The sequence below is a fragment of the Mastigoproctus giganteus genome, chromosome 13, assembly GCF_048544385.1.
Source record: "Mastigoproctus giganteus isolate SK-2022 chromosome 13, ASM4854438v1, whole genome shotgun sequence".
NCBI lineage: Eukaryota > Metazoa > Arthropoda > Arachnida > Uropygi > Thelyphonidae > Mastigoproctus > Mastigoproctus giganteus.
The window spans coordinates 102,264,210-102,286,748 of NC_143587.1; the positions used below are offsets into that span (position 1 = coordinate 102,264,210).

Below are 22,539 nucleotides of genomic sequence, written 5' to 3' on the forward strand. Positions count from 1 at the left end.
GTTACAAACCATGGATCACCCAGAGATAAAATTTAAAAAATAGTGCGTAGACAGTGCAACAAAGAGAAGCACAAGAAAAAAGTTGTTCTGAAAAGTGAAACAAGGATTTACTTTTGTGCAAAATGCAGTTTATTTTTTTCGCAGCATGTGGGGGAAAAACCATACAATTGATTTTTTTTCTACACATACAGGAATAATTGTAACCACTATACTACCGCGAAAATAATCGCAAAGCATATCACGAAGAACGTTGGCAACATTACTTATGGTGCATTCCTTCAGGTCAGCTACAGAAAATCCTCCGTAAGATATTCCCATACTCAGAAGTCACAAGGGATTGAGATTCAAAGAGCCAGGTGGTTAAGCAATGGCAAAACGTTGGTAATCGATGCATCCTCTCTCTCTCTCTCTCTCTCTCTCTCTCTCTCTCTCTCTCTCGGACAGCAATTATATGGTGTCACAGTAACATTCACCCATAACGGTGCACGTTTCGATACCACATGCTCGAATCTTCTCGAATAAAAATGGTCCAAACATAACATGTAGGCATCGGAAAGTCCCTTCAAAGAGATAACACGAGGAAGCGATGTTCCCCATTTCCCATAATTGTGGGTATTTCCAGTGCCAGTTAGCCGTAAATAATCCTCATCGGTTTATGGACCGATTTGATTCATTGTAGGGAATCACTTGGAGTTAACTCGTGCAGCACTTAGATCATGTAAGAAAACCACTGAAAGAGGATTCGAAGCACTTTGTGAACCGTTGCTCATGAAATATCTAGTTGTCGTGGACAGCTCTAGAACTAGGGGATGAGTATGCATTCGAATGACACCACCGGCCACAGCAGAAGCGACTTCGTCAAAAGCTGTACCATTGGACTGCGTCTTCTGCCGTGTGCTACACAGAGTAGCTGTCACTTCAAATTTCCTTATAATTTTTTGCAATTCATTTCGAGAAAAGATGTCTTAAGGTTTTTTAAATATTTTAAACGGCAATGCTCCCGAAGCTCAGCCAAGGCGTTACTTTTGTTTTGGTTAAAAGAGCTTTGCCAAAAATTACTCCTTCCTTTACGCTGCAGTGGTTCCCAATCTTTTGTCACTCAAGTCACACTTTAAGTTAAAATACAAATATTAACGGCACACCAAAATAGTGATCGTCATTGAACTCAATGGATTTTTTCCTAATTTCGCGGCATACTTGAAAAGGGCCGCGGCACACCGCTTGGGAACCACTGCTTTACAGTATAACACTAAATTTTGTAGGCTATTTTGATTGCATGAGCTTTTACCGGATCTACGAAGTGTGCGTCAGATTTACTTTTTACTCAGATTTAATTTACATACTGACTTCATGCAGCAATAAGCTCACCTCATTAATGGTTTTTCACCTATAAGTGGCCATATATTGTTCTGAATTCTTTAAAGGCATTTTAAGTTCTATTTATTCACTTCTCTGGTGAAACAAAAATGTGTCTCATCAAAAAGCACAACAAGAAATTTTTGGTAACCTTTTAAATGTTACCGAGCAACCACTCATTTTTACTCTTCAGTATGAATAACCTTCAGTGAGATGTTACAATAGCTGCTCGTATATGAATGAACCTTGTCCTGCTTTAAAATGCTACGGGCAGTACTTTTTGATCTTCCAAGTTTCCAGTTTGTACGCCTCGCGAACTCCTTAGGACCAGCATACACTATTGCGATTACAGCTTAGCAAACTGTTTCCAGTGTTCTAATACAACGTGATTAGCCTGTTACTACAGAGCCAGTAAAAAAGTTTCATTAAACCTTTTTCCACAATTTTCCTATCGTGTAATGTGTTACGTGGATAAATATGTTTTCACGGTCTACTACAGTGGCAACGATCTTCAGGGCCGTATCGAAAAGGCCTAGTTCGACTCCCTTATGGACAGAAGGATTTAATGGGCTTCTTTCACGCTTTAGGCTTTGTTTTTTGCTCATAAACTTGGGATTTGCATCTCATGAACCTAGCAAACAACTGCAGAATGCACTCAATTTACGAACACCACATTTAAGTTTCAGCTGCCACAGTTTCTTGCTTTTAACCTTATTTTCAATTTAAACAACTCAAACTAAAATCATGATTTTGTTAAATCCAGTTTTGTTAAATCACCAGAAAAGGCTGCAGCCAATGACAAGTTTTCATTATCTGTCGCCTCTTTGTTTAAGGGCATCCCTGAATAATGCCAGCAAAGAGCATATAAAAATCGGCCAGTTCGGGTGTAATGGCTGATGAATTTAATATTTATCAGGGTTTTTGATTATTTAGATTTAAGCGCCTCAAGGTGCTTAAATCGGTGTCCATAAATTGAGGAACTCTGAGACAACACTATAGGACCAGGGATCTTCCCCACATACTGCACTCATTCCTTATTATCTGTTTTAGGTTTTGTCCCTTGAAGAAATAATAAGCAAATGACAAATCTATATTCCACTGCTCTCTGCTAAAAGCAAAATAATATACAAGTAGAGTTAGCATTACTATATTGATTATGACCTATTTGATAACAAAAAAAAAAAAAAAAAAAAAAACCTGAAAGACCCTTGTATTTCTGATGACCCGAGAAGGTGCAGATATGCTTATTACTAAGGGACTTCAATGTTTTTGATGCTACACCGCAACAAAACAACAACAACAAAACTTTCTAATCTTTTTCTTCGAAAAGTTTTCGTCGTTTGAAAGTGTCTTTTCTCATAACTACAGATTTCGCGGGCAATTATTGCTAAGAAAGTATGGAATGTTTTCTGGCACACGTATCTCACAAACAGAGGTAGGCTGGATCAAAAATTCTTATCGGGGAAAACTTGCACCGGCCTCATGCTAGTGTTTATGGCTAAAATGGGTCTCCGGCCTGCAGCCCACTGGGGTTTCCCCGGTAAGTCTTATGGCCAGTCCGCCCCTGCTCACAAAAAACAAAATGAGAAACAGGGCCATAAATATATAATCAATTAATAAATAAATAATTCTATGATTAAAATGTCTCACTTTGATTTCTTAACGGTCGCATTTTAAAGGTTATATTATACTGAAATAAAAATTGTTTTCATTTATGGACATATTAATGGGTTTTTAAGCATACATACTGACACTAACCTTTCCTCTTACTGATAAAAAAATCAAAATAACAAAATCGAAAATACATGAGCCCAAAATGAAATGTCTTGCGAATGTCTTTAACTTTATTTTTACTGTGTGATTGTATTTTTCTCGGAAGACCTTTCCAAACAAATGCTATCTTTTATTACAACAAAAACAGCTATAGCAATGTGTGCCTTTTATGAATAAGAATCGATCTTTTCAGAATTAAAAGACACTCTAGCGAGTTCTTAGTCCTCGTGCGCATGCTTTAAAAATATCTGGGATTTGACATTTTCTCCATTCGAAAAGTATGACAAGAATCATCAGATTTTTTTTTTTCATGCCTTTTAGCTTTCAGATAATAATGGCATGATTTACAAGTATTTCTTACATGGCTGTCTTAGCTGTATAATTTCTTAACACGTGAATTTCTTGCTTAATTAACTTCATATATCTACTTATAGTGAACATGATAAACGTAACATAATCATACTTGACATTTAAATCAAGTTCATTAAATGGAACTCACAAAAGTAACACAATGAACATAATTACTGTATACCCACTACACCGCTGGAAAAGCGCCTGGGTTCGAATCCCATTAATGACGAGAGACATTTTTATCAGCGTTTTTTTTGTTTTTTTTTTAACATGATTGAGTTAGTCTGTTTCAGGCGAGAGATGCATGGTTCTTCGAAAAAGTCGGATTTTTCGTCCAGCAAACAGGAAAATAAATAGATGGCTTTTCTCTAAAAGTTGGTAATTTATGATTACTCTCTAATTCTAGTATTCCTAAAGGGTAAATTGAAAATTCTGTCAGTGAATTTTACAATAATAATAAGACGGTGTTACCTACTTTAGAATAAATGTTCGATGTGCAAACACTCCTGTAAAAATTTTTATGAACAAATAAAGTTTGCGGAATGATACTGAAAACCACAAGAAATCGGTTAAGTCATATGTGAAAATGAACAAATTCTGCCAGAAGTTAGTTAACTGCCCTTGTTCTTCGTTTGGCCAAAAATAATGTGAGACGCCATCAAAACAGAGAACTGTCATCCGTCCTCAAATGACCTGAATGAAACTGACGTCCTTCCACTAGCAAGAATGCTGATGAAGATATTTCTTCTTACTGGAGAAGCTTCTTTTGTTACTTTTGAAAGTTTTAATAGGTTGAGAGCCAGTATCAGTATCAGGAGTTAGTTGAAACAAATGTATCATCCCTATGCAGTAAGCCGGTTCCGTTGTCGTTTAAAACAAGGAAAACAAAAACAAAAAGTGTTTTAGCTATGAGGCATTACTGTATTGTGTATGTGTATACAAAAGCGACTATGCTGACTATGATGTCCTCAGCATATGTTTGAAAGCTGCTATATTCATTCATGAAACAATTTTAAAAAATTTATACTAGAAAAAAAAAATCGCGTCTCAGCCCTGCACGAAGATGTTTAAAGACACCTACTAAATTTCGAACAGCTAAAAACGAAATCATGAACGATGTAATTTATGCTCACGCCCGCTACTTACTCTAAGAGCTAGTGCTGGTTTATGCCAACTCTGAGCACATCCAAGTTCACTGCCCTCAAGATATCCCTTTCTCTGGTTACCAAAAGGTTTCTGCCACGGGTGGCAATCGCTAGCCCAAAGCCACCTAAGTGGTATACCCCGAATCATAAACGTTTTTCCGCACCCAGATGGTTTATGCCAGCTATGAGCTCATCCAAGATCACCTCCCATGATCCTTTGCGCCACTCCTCTCCCGACTCCGTTTTTCTTTGTTATGAAACGGAAATGACATCATTTCCGCGTCGCGAATCGTGACAAATTTATTTTACTACCGTCCGAAATTTATTAGGTGCCTCCAAAGATGTTTACATATCAAATATTATTATTAAAATTCTTTATTTATTATTATTTTTAAAAAATAACAGGTATTCAAGATCGCGGCTTTCTTTCCATCTTCCTTGTAGACCAGCGGTTCCCAACCTTTTTTGACTCGTGAACCCGGTTCAACGTAATATTTTTTTTATCACGAACTCTTTTCATCGTAATATTTTTAATGCGAACCATGAAACCTAATATTTCTGAATTTTTATTATAAAATAATTCCAGTACTACGTTTTTATAAGCGACATTGCGTAATAATAAAAATTATTGTTAAATATTATTTATACTTTGTAAAGCAGTTATTAATCAGTCCAAACTAGATTTCGAACAGGCTAAGAGTTTTTTTTTTTTTTTTTTATTAGTTGTTGGCGCATCGTCTTCTTCGGAGCAATATGGCCTTAGTTGCTAAATGCTCCTAAAAAACAAATAACAACAATCGGCTTCTGTGGCCACATTCCCTCTGTGAACCTCATCAGTCCAAAGCCTCCTCCCTGGTACTCACCAGGCCTCCATACTACATTTCTATTTACAGGCCACGGACCCTTTAAAGCGAAGCTAACATCCCTAGGCATAGAAGAAGATCCACTGTGTCACTGCGGGGCTGAAGAAACGTGGGATCACGTAATGTATGATTGCCATGAATATGACGAGTTCCGGCTAAGATTTGCCACTAAAATGCAAGAAAATCCACGGCATTGTGAGCACCTGATTATAATGGACGAGCAGCGCTATGCCGCCTTTACAGAATTTGCGCAGTCTGTCTTCACTGCTAGACGGGTTAGGCACCCAAACACCACCCATTGAAGATCAAAGTAAGAAACTTCCTGGATATGACAGTCCTCTCAGGAGAAGGAAAAAAAAAAAAAAAACACTCCTTCCTTCCTTCGTCCCAGGAGTGACAGAACATACAACAGCACAGCTCAGCTGCTGCCTTTAGGCCTCCCGAGCCACGCTCCCTTGCGTGGTCCTTTGCCTCCACTCCCTGGCGGGAGGGGGAGTTCATCCCTAGTGTCCTCCCCCCTCGCCACCCCTCTTTTTCACTCTGGTGGGGCATGGGCCTGCTCCACTGACTTGGGGTCATCTTCCCTATGGACCCCGTATTTCTGTCTTTTCCCCCCAGTCTTCAGTCTCCCTCCCCTTCTCTAACTTACAACTAGTGTCTGAATCAACTCCAAATGTCTAAGCCCTACACCCAAAAACTTAACAACATCAAATTGCCCAACTAGTACTCCCTTTGTTTTGGCTGACCCCTATCTATAGCGTTTTCTTTTTTTTTTTTTTTTTTTTTAGGTCCTTGCCACTAAAATCTCAGGAAATTAGGTGGCAGGACCTGCCAGAGTAAATAACTAAGTAGTGTACCTGGTCTGCCTCCACGGGGCGGAGTGGGGCAACGTTGGGTCCCATTAGGGGCCAAGCGGCTAAATGACCAGATGAACAACGGTACACGACACTACACAAATACAAAATCAATATACTTTTAAACCTCTGGCATTGACAGTGTTCTGTTTCACACCCACAATGTATAGCACGCGGAGATGGGGGGGAACCCCTGGTGCCGTCTGACACTAAATACACCTTACACCTTAGGGTTGCGAGGCAGGCACTTTACCCAACTGGCTAGCCCGGTCGGCACTGCATAGGTGTTTATGGTCTTATTATTATTAATTAGAACCAAAAAGTTTTGTCTCTCCACAGGATGGCAATTAAATTAAAAGTATACAATTGACATGACCGTTCAGAAATTCGTCTCGAGTTTCTGCGATGGTTTTTCATCCAGCAGACCAGGAAAACTACAGAACATGAAGTCTATTTACAGATAACGTATAGTGAAGCCTCTTAGTCATAATTACTTTAGAGCAAAACAAACAAATGATGACAAATGGGCCTGGAGTACTGGGGTCCATAGTTTAACAAATAGATATTTATTTAAAGTATACCCAGTATAAAATAAAATAAAATAAAATATTTCAGTAGCTTTCGGAACTCGTGTCCCTTCGTCAACTGACAAATTTGAATACATTACAAGCAAAGTGTGGCACGTTACTCATTCGTCATTGTTGTAGCACGGACGTGTGCTGCCTTGCGCCAGTGATCATCCATCAATAAAACGGTTGTCTCCAGGATTGGATGTATACGCATGCCTTTCTGGCGATTTAATGCCTTAGGGTTGTTCATTATGTTTAGTGACTCTAGCCATAGGCGGTGGCGAAAGTGTCGCGCGTGGTCCACTATCTCAAAGTCGCGCTTGGGGTCAAGGTCGTGGTTGGTAGCCCAAAAATGTTCTGCAAGCGCGGACTGGTCAGTTTCGGCAAGCCGGATTGCTCTGTCGTGTTCCGTGAGGCGATCCTGGAGACGTCTCGATGTCTCACCTACGTAGCAACTGTTACAGGCCCTACAGGTGATACGGTACACTACATTGCTGCGTAAGACAGGTGTGACAGGGGTCTTCACACTGGAGACAAGTGAACGTAGGTTCCTACCTGGTAATTGTACACATTTGATGTTGTAACTTCTCAGGATCTTCGAGATACGTCCTGACACTCCTGGATAGTACGGAATGTAGGCGGATGATATGCCGACTTGCTTCGGAGGTCTTGGGTTGGAAGTAAGTTCTTGTGCCTGTAACAGGCATCTGTTTAGTACATGGGATGGATAACCGCATCTGGTTAGGTCCGCCTTCACACGGGAGATCTCGTTACGTCTAATTGTGTCGGTGCTGGAATGGCTCCAGGCCCTGGAGAACAGGGTGCGGGCAGTGCTATTGAGATGGCTTGGAGCGTGGCCGGACCCGTAGTTGGTGAATTGACCGCACCACATGGGTTTGCGGTATACCGAGGTCTCTAGATGTGGGCCTACGCGATGCACTAGCACGTCCAGAAACGGGAGCGAACCGTCCACCTCTGATTCTACGGTAAACTTGATGAAATTGGATAGAGAGTTGAGGTATTCTAGTAGTACGGTTTCAGAACCACGTGGTATTATGGTAAAAATATCGTCGACATATCTACACCACGTTGTAATAGGTGTAGGTGGGTTCTGGTGTATCTGCTTCTCCAGATCTTCCATGGCGATGTTAGCTACTACGGAACTGACAGGGGCACCCATAGCAGTGCCATGTACTTGTTTGTAGAGTGAGTCTTCAAAGGTGAAGATGCTGCTAGAGAGGCATAGGTTTTATTTTATTTTATACTGGGTATACTTTAAATAAATATCTATTTGTTAAACAAATGATATTTATTTCATTACTTCGAAAATTACAGTTCAAACTGCCGATAAAAATAGAGCCTTACAATCAACAAATATTTACTAGGCAATTCATTGCAACTGTGAGGATTAGATCGATGCAATTATTTTTAACTTCTGAGAAACGTCTTACATTTTATATCTGGAATGAACACATCATAGCAAGAAAATCTTGTTTAGCTTTTACTGTACGTATATTACGATGTAAGTTGCATAAAATAAAAAGAAGGCTTCCAGGTTCGCATCATTTATTGTCTTCGCTATCCAATGCAGAGCAGGAGACTCCCATTGCACATTGTCGAGAGCATACTGTTGTTGTTATGGCAACTGAAAGAGAGAGGAGACACAGCTGGAGAGAAAGACATGTTGGAAGCAGTCAATAATGGCTGTCACAAATGTATTGTAGCTCATTTATATTTTCTTGTTTTATTTCTCTAGTCATGGTCTTTGTCAAGGTCTTCAATGTCCTCAGAAGTCAAAGATATAGGGACACAGTAAGCCATCACGCAAATATTGAATTATCATGAAGTTTTTAAATAAAGAGCCATATTTCGTTTCGTTGCCATAATCCTATTTGTATTATACAGTAACCAGCTAAGCCAGTGGTTTTCAACCTTTTTTTAATAACGGCACTCCTAAGTAATTTATTTTATTTTTCGGCACCCCTATTCAATTTTCTGCCTGTTTGATCCGATCCTCTGTGTGTGTGTGTGTGTGTGTGTGTGTGTGTGTGTGTGTGTGTGTGTGTGTGTGTATATATATATATATATATGTTATATGATGTTTATTACAATAATATAATTATAAAAATTACATTTCATAATACAAATTATATATATACAGTACATAATTTTATTCTTTACATAGAAGTACTAAGTAAACGTCAATTATAGATCTACCACAAAATTAAAGATATTGTACACTATTTTATAATGAAATAAACATATAAATTAAAAAATAATAATAAGTTTAAGTAAATTAAACCCAAATTACGTGGCACCCCTAGAATGTTGTTGCGGCACCCCAGTTGAAAACCACTGAGCTAAGCTGTCACTTTTTTAATCGCAACATATCGAATGGTATGTCCAAATGCATACTAATTTACATTGTACATATATAGGATTTGAAGAATACTTGATAAAATAGGTCTCAACACTGGAACTGCATGATACCTCCAGCGTGCTTGACTTAAAATTTGTTTATTTTATTTATTTTTTTGAAAATTAAAATATCATTCTAAATTTTTATTTAAGAAAAGCAGTGAACTGCCAATTAATTCCAAATTGTGGTAAAATAATTCTATTATTGAAACAGTATTCTTTATGTTCTAGAAATCAAGCAAATTATTTTCAATTTCACTTTTTTGAAATGGTAGCGCTAACTTTTAAATATCATTTAAATAAAGAAGATTAATTTTATTAGGACTCGTTTTAGGAATATAAGTTACAACTACTAGAAAATATATAAAAACCACAATATACCCTCCGCTTTTATATGCTGCAGAGGTAGGGGCATCCATTGCCCCCACCACAATCAGGGCACTTTTTTTCTGCTGACTTTTGACTCTAATAATGGACCAAAAACAAATAAACTTCCTTCACATCTAAGGAAAACTCAAATGGCCAGTTTGATTCAAATTCACAGGTTCCCCACTCTGATTAGGGTAAAACGTATTACCACCACTGTCAAAATGATCGTTGGCGAGAATTCTGCACCATCATTCTGGGACCTGTGCTCTTGTAGAGTCTCTCATCCTTTCCCCAGAGCAACTCCAACTCTGTGCCCACATCTCAACTATTTCCATCTATCCGTTACGTTCCTGTCTTTTCAGCCACTTTCACGTACCCAGTCATTGGGTGCTAACCTTAAGAAGTTCGCTTGTGACGCCGCATCCTTGAATTGTACTTGCCTGTCCCTGATCCTTCTCCTCAAAACTCGTCTTAATGATACAAGCCAACAACATCTTCTGATATGAAGATGGCATACTAACTTTTCAGTATGAGTAAGTAATGAACTAATTACTTCTGTTACTTCAGTGCAGAGAAGGTTGCATGTTTACACTGAGTGTACAGAAATCATGAGATACCTACCTAGTAACGGGTTGGCCCACCTTTCGCCCGGATAAGGACAGTCACACGACGAGGCATTGAGTCCACTAGTTCACGAAAGCGTTCCACAAGTATTTCCATCCATGTTTGCTGCACCGCAGTCCATAATTCCGTCGCATTCCTGGGTGGAGGATCCAAAGCTGTGAAACCACCCACAACATGAGATACAATTAAAACGATGCCTTTACACTACATAGACTTAGTTCAAATTTATGGGTAAACTATGGTGTATCTACACCGATATTATATTAATTACCTAAAACCCATAAGAAATTATGCCTTGTACATTTCGTCTTTTAATATATAGGATTTATACTTGAACAAGTTACTTCTATGGTCACCACCATTGAAGTAACTTGTTCAAATACTGTACTAAGTTGTATTTACAGTTCTTGCTGTTATGAAGAAAGTGTAATGGAACTAAGATTTTACATATCACCTTCCATCAAGATGATGGAAGGCGATGGGTAAAAATCTAGCGTGTCAACAGGGTGTCATCTGAATCTCCAGCAAAGGAACTGAAATGTCGCTTACTGGTTGGAGGTTATTTACTGATTGCCATAGTGTAGGGATTACAGCCGCTCAACCTTTCTGGGTTGAAGGATTATCGAAACACTACGTTCTTCTATCGCCTGCTGGAATGTCCTTGTAGCTTTTATACGAAGAAATAAGGCATCATTGGCTAATTTTGATTTTCTATATTCTCCCACGTATTGTTTCCATTTATTCTTTATATTACTACACACAACTCCCTTTTTCGCTCCATTAGGTTGTTATTCTTCTTCTTTTTTTTTCCCCCCCTCCGCTAACTCCATATGGTAGCTTTATACAAGTGAAGGAGACATGGTCTCACCAGTTTTTCGCAGTTTGCCATTTCTCAAAATTTCTTCCAATCAACTTTTATGTAATTCTTTTGTGAAAACTTTAAAAGAGGTCCTATAATCTTACTGACATTTTTGAGTTTTTGTCTCTCTTCCAATTACTTTATTTACTTTGTATAGGGAGGACTTTATTATCTACGTGAGATTTTATATGATTCATGTTAGAGTTTAAAGCTTTATTTTCAGTTTGGTTAGAGACTGCAAGACATGTATTGAGGAAGGAAAGGGCGCAAATTCCTGTTACTTGCTTTAAGTAACTGGTCGAAAGTGTACAAAGAGAGGACTACCTTATTAATTTGTTCATTAAAATTCGTGTTTTTCCAGACCTGATGGTGTTCGAATCAGTAGGGGCCCCTGCTGATTTTAATACTTAAAAAAAAATAAATAATAAACACCTTTAGAACATTGCTTCTCCGTAATATTTCAATTGAACGGAAGTCTTCATATTCGGTTAATTTCAAGGTTATCATATGAGAATGACAAAAGTTTTTTTTATTAAATGATTTCTTATTTATTAGTAATTATTAATAAGATTTATTTCATTTATTGTTAAATTAATTAAATTTATTTATTAATTTATTTATCAATTTATTTACTTATTAACTTATCTTATTTACGAATCACAAAAAATGAGCTGGACGTCACTAACATATGGCGATTAATTTGATTGGATAAACGTTTACGAAACCATTACAGAAAACATCGTAAATGGATAATAAAAATAACAGATTTACTCTTTCCATTTATTTGATGCATGCGCTCCACGGGATTAAACAGCTTGCGCTGGGAACGAAAATATATACAAATAATAAGATTAATTTACTAAATATTTGACATCTGTTCAAACGTAAGCCGAAGTCGCCCACTCGACAAGAGAAGTAGGGCATGCTATGCTACTGTTGTCTTGGCAACAGAAGAATAAAAAAAAACTGAACTGTTCTTTGGATATTAAATCATAGTAAAACTAAGAAAGAAGCAAGTGTACATATTAATAAAATTCCGAAAACATCTGCAGTAGTTTGTTACGTCACCTAATAATTAGAGAAACCAATAATTTTTTGTTAGAGAAATCAATTAAAAACTGATCTGGAAAAATCGACATTGTATACTTAAATTGTTGAGTAATGATTCGAAAGGGGAAACAGTGGTAATTCAAAAATGTTCCCATTAACGGTTCATTAACTTTTCTTATTTTTGGACAAGGGATGGGCTATATACAATTTATTCCAAAGGTATAATAATATTTTCAATTTTAATTTAATAATTTTAATTTCAGCTTTTCTTTATATCGGCTTCACTTAAACATTAAGCAGTAAACTCTGTAAAATCCGGCACATTTTACAAACAAAAAAAAAAATAATAAATAAAATAAAAAAAAAAAATAATACCATAATAATAAATAAATAAATAAATAAAATAAAATAACATTTTAAAATCGGGAAATAATGGACACCGCTTGATATGATCACTTCAAGACACAGCTTACTTAATTGATAACAATAACCGAATGAAACAAGCATGCAGCTGTTCAAGCATTGTTTATTGATGCACAGTGGAATAAAAAGTGTACATAAAAAGCTAGAACTGGCCAGAAAGAAAATATTAAAATTAAGCAATACAAAATACCAAGGCGTTTATTTCCTTAAATTAGATACCTGTATTACTATACTGTATCTCATATAACTTGAAGTTTTCTGAGCAATGCAGACAGGCTACCAGAGCAGGTCATGGGGTATTGTCTTGACATCTGTTCAATGTCAAGACAATACCCTAAGACATCTGTTTATTGTCAATGATATACAGGAATTTTGCTAGTAGGGAAATGATATACAGGAATTATTCCTTTATATAAGGTAATGGTTTGGTCAGGTCACGCCTTGAAGTACTGCGTACAGGTCTGGAGGCTTCATTTTAGGAAGGATGTAGAATTGCTTGACCGTGTACAGAGAAGGGCAACAAGATTGGTGAGGGGAACGAAGGGATCCTCTTATCAAGAAAGGCTTAAGTTCTGCAAATTGCAGCGTTTGCAGACTAGGCCCTGCGAGGTGATCTGATCGAGGTGTATAAGGCCTTGAATGGGTTGAGCACGCTGAATTCTGATGGGACCCTTCCGCTTGCTCAGATTACGAACCTGTGGGGGCCATAAACGTAATTGAGGAAAGACGGTTCTAGAATAGATGTGCGGGAGTTTACCTTTAGCCAGCGGGTGGTTAAGTGCTGGAACAAACTTCCATCTGTCGTTGTGGAATTTGATTGCGTAAATAAATTCAATGAGGAACTGGACAAACTTTTAGAGGAAACGGATGTGTGAAATTGTTTTTTTTTTTTTTTTTTTTGAGCTGATGCTACATAAGTTCTGCTAATATTAATAACGTGCTTCTCAGAAGGAGGAGATTCTAAACCCCCAACATACCTGCGTTACTCTACTACTTTTATTGCCATCGTAGTAATATATACGTTACATTAATGACTGATGCAATACCTATAAAAGCAGTTATGTACAGGCATTTTGGGGGTTTAGAATCTCCTCCTTCTGAGAAGCACGTTATTGATATTAGCAGTATGGTGGACTAAAGAGAACAGCTTATGCTTACATGGAAATTTTATTCAAGTTCAGCATGATTTTCGAAGTTCGAGTGTAGCAGAGCTCACAAATCACTGGTGCGCACAGGACAGTTAAAAAAAAATAAAGAACTGGTCATGTGAAACATGACAAGATCGAAGTTGTCAGCGGGAAGAAGTGGGTACATACCACGAAAATATTCAAAGTGCAATAAAATAAGAATAGACGACTAAAGTTTGTAATTAGTACTATGACGTTTGATTATTTGACGTAACTACCTCAGGCAGTCATTACCCAATTTGGCCATTTGAAGGATTTATTTTATTCCTAGGGCGGAAAAATTCCTGCTCGACGAACCTGTCTGTAATAAATTTTTAAATTTCGTTAATAGGAATTCTGCGGTTATTAACTGAATTTGATTCACAGGTGAGGAATAGTTCATTTCTGTAACATACATTTTCATTTAAGTAGAGTAGAGTATGGACGTTGATAGATTTTGAACACAATGGATTCTGTATATAATAATATAAGTTATAAACTTAATCTAATAGCAATGCTGTAATTTGTTTATATTGTATAACACTAGTTGCGTTTGTTATAAAATTACACCACAGCAATCTCATGTCGTACGGCGGTTTCTACAAATTGCTTCACAAATAAACAGTGCTTCTGTAATTACGTGTATTCTTCGGTTGGTTTGTCCCGTCAGAATATCTCAACAATATCTGCCTTTGATGTCTTGACTAGCACTTCAAGCTCATCAAATGTATTAACTATACTCCAAGCATTGGTGTACATGCAAGTACACATGCACCTGTTCCTACTCTTGTGTACCCTAACACAGTCCATGTATTTACTTGTTCCACTATGACTCCCAACAGTCTTGGAAATCTCCATTACCTTGCTTTCCAGGCTACTGCTCATTCTAATCGAAGCAGTGGAAGAATCGCTTTTGCCTCTGCCTGCGGCCACTGTTAACCTTTTAATCTCTGTATCCTCCCAAGCTAGCAGTTTTCCGACCCACCTAATACTGCCTCGATAGCATCAGCATATATTCTTGCGACCTTTCTATTTAAGTGTACCCCATCAATGTAGAAGCAGTCTCTCCTGTCAACAAGCACAGACCAGGCTGAAAAAAATTCTACCCCTTGAGCCTTGCACAATCTCTCTAGGGCTGAATTGATCGACAAAGCTCTCATCATATACTCCCTCCTATCGTGTCTGGGCAGAATTACAGGCACTTTCACATTCAACTCGAACTCGCGACTTTTTTTTCAACATTGACCTGTACTTGTTGAGTAAATCTATAGATCTCTTACTCTTAAGGTCAATAGTTCCAAGGTGTACAACAACATCACCTTTTGTGCCCTTAAAAGATGATATCTGCTCTACAACGTCATCAACTTTTTTTGTAGCGTACACTACTTAATATCATTATAACAGGTTTGTTTGTTTTTTTTTTTTATTATTATTAATATACTGGCATAGACCGCGGAACACTTTATGCGCTGAGGTAATAACACCTACCAAAAGGTAGCAATGTAATTATCTAGTATGGCAAGTATACCATTCGTATGCGATTTAGCCTGGAGCACACGGGTTGAAGGAGAGAAGGAAACGAACCGATATTACAGTATAACTAAACTCACTTCCTTGTATAAATTATTTTTTGATAATTATTAGTATTTCGAAATATTATTATTAAAATAAATGACCATGGATTTGTGGTTGAAAAAAGGAACTTTAAAACGAGAACATCTTTTAGTAGTGCAACTGAGGTCGATGAAAACTAACACATTATTGTCACACTTCAAAGTGAGAGTGAACAATCGCAGCCTTTTGTTCCCCAAAAATCCGAAGTGATAAAACAGGAACCAACTAATGAAAGACCAAAACGAAAGTATGATGACAGTTATTTGAATTTCGGCTTTACATGTGTTGGAAATAAAGATGCTCGTGATTCACGGTGCGTTGTATGTAATAAAATATTAGCATCAGTTCTTCGCTCTCGCTAAACTTGTGTTTCGTAAGTGTTACGTGAATATATTGCGAGATGAAAAGAGTTCCGTGAATATGTTGTGAGATCAAAAGTGTTCCGTGACAAAAAAAGTTTGGGAAACGCTCAGTTAGAGAATGCAAGGAAACCGCAAGCTTTTGCAGCACTAGCCAAAAAAAAAAAAAAAAAATATATATATATATATATATATATAATTAGATAGTATGAATCAGAGCTGTAATACTCAATATGTTCTACGTTGATAATGATATTAGTAAATTATACACACAATTATGGGAGATTTTTTGAATGGCTTGGTACAAAATTACATTAAATCTACACTAAGGTACTCGGCCCAAAGTTACCATATTTCTTTCCTAAAATATTGCCTTCAAAACAACATCGTTCCGAAGTTTGCCAGGGTGAATTTAAATCAAAAAATTTCAGGCATAAAACAACTATCACTGGCGACATCACGTAATATTGTTAAGCTTGCCTTAAAATCTCGATATTCGGATAAACAAAAATACCTTTCCCAGGTTAGGAAGCTTCGCGATAAATTAAAAAATTATCTACATCCGAACGATTGGTCTGTATTGAAGACCTCCATAGATTTGCGACGGGAAGCACAAACCTCAGAAATAAAAAACAGACACGTTAATAAGTTGCAAACATTATCGAATAGTTCAAGACACGTTCATACGAATTCTAACACATTGTCGCGAGCTTGCGACCAAGTTCACACGAGTTGGGTGACATCCCCCCCACAGACACATAACGCACTACCACAGAATATGTCGGCTAGTTCACGAACACCCCCTCACCCAGTATCCAACGAACCGACACATCAACAGGTTACAAATCTTTCCTCGTGTACACTATCGCAGGACCAGATTTCACTTTTATCCAAAGGATTAAATTATAATTTACCACCTCGAAAGCTGCCAAAAAAACAATGCGTAATTGATTTTGAATTTGGACTTCGTAGTGTTCCACAAAAAGATGTATTTATTCAACAAGTTAACCAAGTAGTGAATAACATAAAAGAAACACGACTTCCTAAATTGAATACACATGACAGTTCAGCTTTACGAGAACTTCGAGAAAATAAGGACATTATTATACAGAGGGCAGATAAAGGAGATACAGTGGTAATACTAGATAAACATGATTATATTAATAAGTTAGATTCAGTTGTATCTGATAGCTCCACTTATTGTGAAGTGAACCCGACACTGTTTACCAATTTGGTAAATCAATACAATAAAACGTTAACCACATATCGTAAAAACGACTACATTACTATGGTTCAGTTGAAGGAATTGAAGTCCAGAACATACAATATTCCTGCACTTTTTGGTCAGGTAAAATTACACAAGCCTGGATTTCCGATTCGACCTATTGTTTCCTACAGGAACTCGGCATTTTCAGCCTTAGCCACACATGTATATAACATTATAAAACCTTTTAGACAGGTTATACAATTTGGGATTAAGAATTACGATACATTATTTAATAATCTTAAAGACTGTAGACTCGGCGACAATGACAATTTATTCTCATTAGATGTTACATCATTATATACGAATGTAAACGTTGAATACACATTAGATATTATTTGGGATATGTTAAATAAAAACTCGACACCGATTAATTATACGAAGCTGCCTATAAAGGAGATTTTTCACTTAATTAAACTATTAGTTGAGGCTAACTACATCACCTTTCGAGACAAGGTGTACAAACAAATTTTTGGATTACCAATGGGTTTGAGCCTGAGTGGCTTAATGTCAGAGATCTATCTCTCAACGATTGAGCAGATACATTTGACACCTTTTCGTCCCCGTATCACATACTATGGGAGGTATTTAGACGATGTTCTAGTTATTACCGATAGTAGTACTATCCAAGATATTTTACATTCGTTTAACAATATTCATTCTAGACTCAAATTTACATTGGAAAGGGAAGATACGGATACTAAGTCATTAAACTTTCTAAATTTCACGCTTACCCGGGACTCGAACAAAATACAATTTAGCATCTATCGAAAACCCACAAACACCGGTATGCTTCTACATTATAATAGCTACCACCCGTTCACCTACAAAAGATCGATTATCTTTAATCAATTTCTAAATGCCTATAAATATTCAACGACGGATTCTGCTTTAGACTCAGAAATACAAATATTAACTAGCAGATTCTTGAACAGGGGTTATCCCATTAACACAATAAATCGAATTAGGGCACAAGCTAAGGATAGGATACAAAATACTGCACCAATCAACAATAGTAATATCAAAAAATACTTTATTTCTGTCCCATATGTTGAACAGTGGCACAAACAGCTTAACAGATTCTTTAAAGATACCGAATTTAAAATTATAGCTAGGCCTATACGGAAGTTACACACTATACTGAACAATCGCTCGGTTCTTTCGGCGTTCGCAACACAAATTAATGATCTAGTATACAACATTTCTTGCGGTGATTGCGACTCGTCTTATCAGGGTTCCACGCGGTTTTCTCTTAATATCCGTGTAAATCAACACGAAGCCTCTGTTCGTGCTTCTCGTTCAGCAGCGTCAGAATTAGCCTTTCATGCCATTAACGAAAAACATACTTTTTTATTTAACGAGGCCAAAATACTTAACGTTCAACGTAATTATACGCGACTATTAATTGCAGAAACCGTTGAAATTAAATTACACGAGAATTCTGTTAATGTTCGGCGGCCATATTTGATCTCCGATGCGTAGACCTTTACGCGCATGCGCGAAGACACATAATCACTATTTAAGTTGCAGGTTTAGCCTGATTCGATAATTTTCATTCCTGTGATCACGACAGTCGGTCGAAAAGCATTGTCAGCTTCAGGAAGGAAAATCGTTTTGAATATTTTCGTTAGCTTCTTTTAATTGCGTTAATTTGAATTTTAATTGTTTTGAATTGATTTTGAATTGTGTTAAATTGATTATTTAATTATTTATAATTTACTTTAATTATTTATATTTTACTTTAATGTACCGGTAAGTTGTCGATTTTTTCGTTTTTTCCGTTTTAATTTCTAGAGGGTATCATACGGAAGTGTTCCACGTACTATATTGAGGTAAACTCCTCTTATTAATTTACTAATATATATATAAATAAAAATACTAATAATAAAGATGAAAAATAAAATTAAATAAATAAAAAATCAATAAAATATCAGTGTGTTTCCCCTCCTCACGCAAGTAACCACCCAGCTGGCCTTTGAATCTTCCCAAGCCTTCAGCCTCAACGGAGGTAACTTATTGTAGTAATTAACATGATGGCTGAAAGAAAAAAAAAAAAAAAAAAAAACTTTCCTACAGTCCAATGTAAAACCTGTTCCCTTTCATAGTTTGAAATTTCGGCCCCTCGTTCTGCAATCATTTATAGCACTGAAAATTTCGCCTTCATTCATTTGATTGTTCCTTCTAAGGCGTCTCGTTACCAAACTCTATAGCTCACTTATTCGAAGTCTTTCTTCATATAGTGCCCTTTTTCAGATCTCGCCAAACGGATTGCCCATGTTTGGACCCATTAATTTTTTAGGTGCGGTCTCTATTCATGGACAGAGCACTCCAAGTACAGTTTCACGACTGCCTTGCTCCTGCACTGAGAACTTAATGTCCTACCGTATCGTAACCCAAATCCCTTTCTTCCTCTACTGTTTTTACCAAATAAACCAAATACACCAAATAAACGTAAAGTTATTTTGAAGTTGCCCACTAGTGTGACCATCCCTGAAGCCCATCCAAGCCCTCTGTAATGGACTTCAAGGATGGTCTGCTTGGCATTGGTCATTAACTACTCTCCAAAAATTGATATCATCTGAAATTTTGACAACATATCCTATTTTTAAGATGTCGTTTAAAAAATTCAGAAAAACAGTGGTCCCACTTCTAACATTAGCCCAATCAGAAGAGTAACCATTAATCACAACCCTCTGCTCCCTGCCCTACAGCCACCCTACGATCTATCCAACAATCTTACCACTGATTCCGAAATGTTCCAACTTATACAGTAAGCTCTCGTGTGGTACTGAGTCAAATGCTTTACTTAACTACAAACAATATCGAATTTTCCACATCCAACTCTACATCCAATTCAGAAGGATGTACAACGCAAAACTGCGTTGTACATCTTTCTGAATTCCATTTCTATCTAAATGTCTCTATATTACAGTCGTGATCATTACCACCGTGATTTTTCCATAGCACCCAATGCAGGTAGGTAATTACCTGATTCGATTCAGAATCTTTATATAATTAACTGTAATGGTCCATTAACTCTCTCGCCGCCACCCTCAAAATATATACCTTTAGGCTCGAAAGTTTTCTAATAAATAAACTTCTGTAATATTGATATCACTAATTTCATACTGCTCAGCCTCACTTGAAAGGTCCTTCGTTTGTAAAGATCGATATGAAGTATCTGTTCAATTAATTCATTAGCAAGATAAACTGGATTATGTAAGATTTCCTACATCCATTACTCATGGGTACTATATGATTCTTTCTTGATCGAAATATACTGTATACAGAAGAACTGGATAACACAACCATTTCATCCTCAGCTCAAATGCGATGTAAGCTTTCGTTAATCAAAACTGAGTTGGGAATATTTTATTACTCTTTTTGTTTGTATTGTGCATTATTATCTAGTTTAAGTTTAATATGAAGTAAAAATAGTTACAAATTCATTAATACCGTTGCTTAAAGGGAAACTTTCCGTGCCTTCTTCCAGGGTTCCAGCTCCACGGTGGACATCGCACTTTTAGCTGAAGCCCATGGCCTTGTCACGGACATGCTGGCCGATTCAACCCTTCCTTCACATATAACCAGCGGCCTCAGAGCACTGTCCACACTTCTTTCGCCTCCTAATCATGCACCTGTTCATCCCAGGCATCGAGTGGCTGCAGCAAGTGTTGCCCTTTCTGACTTTAACTCTGGGTCCGACACAGAAGAAATACCCTTTACTGGAGAAAGGCCATCTGCGCTACCAAAGGTAAAGAGTTAAAATTTTTGATTTCGAGTGTGCTAGAATTAGATTCACTAAACTGAGTAGTAAATTACAGTATTTAATACACTCATAAAAAATTTTCTGAGGTATATGATGTGCAGTGGAAGACAATTCAAAATCTGTCCCAGTACACAGTGTGTGTTCTCGCTGGTAGCACAATAATTAGCATCACTACCCTTCACACAGATATTGTTATCTGTGGTGAAGCCTAAACATGAACGTTTTTTGCTTGCTTTTTTTTTTTTTTTTTTTTTAAACTGTTACCATGTCGGTCTCGGGAGAAATTACATAATTTTTATCTTCCGGAACCTCGGGTTTTCCATCCTACTTGTTTTTGTACTAAAGATACTTACACGTAGAACGCAGGTAGCCACTTACCTAGAACCAGCAGCGACATGCAGCTGAAGCTTCTCACTGGTTATGAACTCATAGAAAGCAGCTGACCAGTGCAACTTCTCGGTATGCAATGGGGTAGGTGTTCTTGGCCAGTGAGAAGTTTCAGCAGCATGTCTCTGCTAGTTCCAGGTCAGCGGCTACCAGTGTTCTACGTATAACACCCTAAGCTATGAAGACTCAGCGTATTCTGCATGTAAACTAGTTCTATTATATGGTCACTTAGACTATTTTGGCTTTTTTCCCGAGAAACTTTGGTTTCTGGGAAATAAAACTATCTCGAATCCACTAATAGCAACTTAGCCATGACAAAAAGGACATAAAAGTTCTGTTTGACGGATTAGAACACAAGCTTTTCCACTTTGTGGAAGGACACAGAGGTAACAAAACAATAGACGTCTGTCCCACGAATCACCCAAATATTCACGCTTTAATCAAATTTACAGGAAATGCAAATTTTGAACGATAAAATCAGAATGGAGAAGAGACAGTGAAACAATACAAGCAAACACCTCGTAATTGCAACAATGACTAATTTTAATGAAAATATTTTCACTTGGGCAGTTCTAAATAATATTTACAGCTATAGTATTATAACAGCGAATTTGTTGCTTTAAATATTTTTGATAGGTTGGCATGGGGCGGGTTTCAGTTGTGAATACAAATATTCACAACTAAAACTCGCATTAAGTACTACCGGCAGAATGAGTACCAACGCAGAATTATGGCAACAAAATGTAATTTATATAGAACTTCCGTTCTTGTTTTACAATTGGCTGAGCAAAACAATGTCTTTATAAAATAAAGCCATGACGAAAAAGCTGCTAAAAGTATTGATCTCTCATAATGTTGGACCATGTGAAAACTCTCACACTGCAAATTTAATTGTCATCTTATCATCACTAAATATTGGGGGTGTTGCAGATTTCAAGTTGATGATAAATTGATATAACTGATTGTTTCTGATATGCACTGCACTAATGGCCTGATGAGACAAAAATTAATGACAACTGCGAGGGCGGTGACGTCTCATCTATAATAATAAGAGCTTGTATTTCTGTGTATCAGTGCCATAGTTCCAAGACTACGTTGACAACAAAGAGTTCTTCTTATGAAAATCTGTAGAACTAAATTAGCTCTTCCTTAAGTTATTAAAATTATTTCTATTTTTTTTTTTTTTTTTTAACTGTTCAAGAAAAAGGCAGGGCAAGTCTCATGCATTTCACGTGAAAACAATGAGACGTTTGCATTTATAAAATAACAAGTACAGTACTGTAGATTACAAAAATTAGTTATCCAAAATGAAAGTAACAAAATTTA

General features: G+C 37.0%; 1 protein-coding gene across 2 annotated transcripts in view; it reads left to right on the forward strand.

The window, feature by feature from the left end:
- LOC150076312 (cGMP-inhibited 3',5'-cyclic phosphodiesterase 3A-like) overlaps positions 1-22,539 on the forward strand; it is a 144,196-nt gene that overhangs the window by 110,846 nt on the left and 10,811 nt on the right. For both annotated transcript variants that reach the window (XM_090387083.1, XM_090387084.1), the window contains exon 2: positions 20,551-20,811. In XM_090387083.1, coding sequence (XP_090243209.1) covers positions 20,551-20,811 — 261 coding nt within the window. The remainder of the gene's footprint in view (positions 1-20,550; positions 20,812-22,539) is intronic.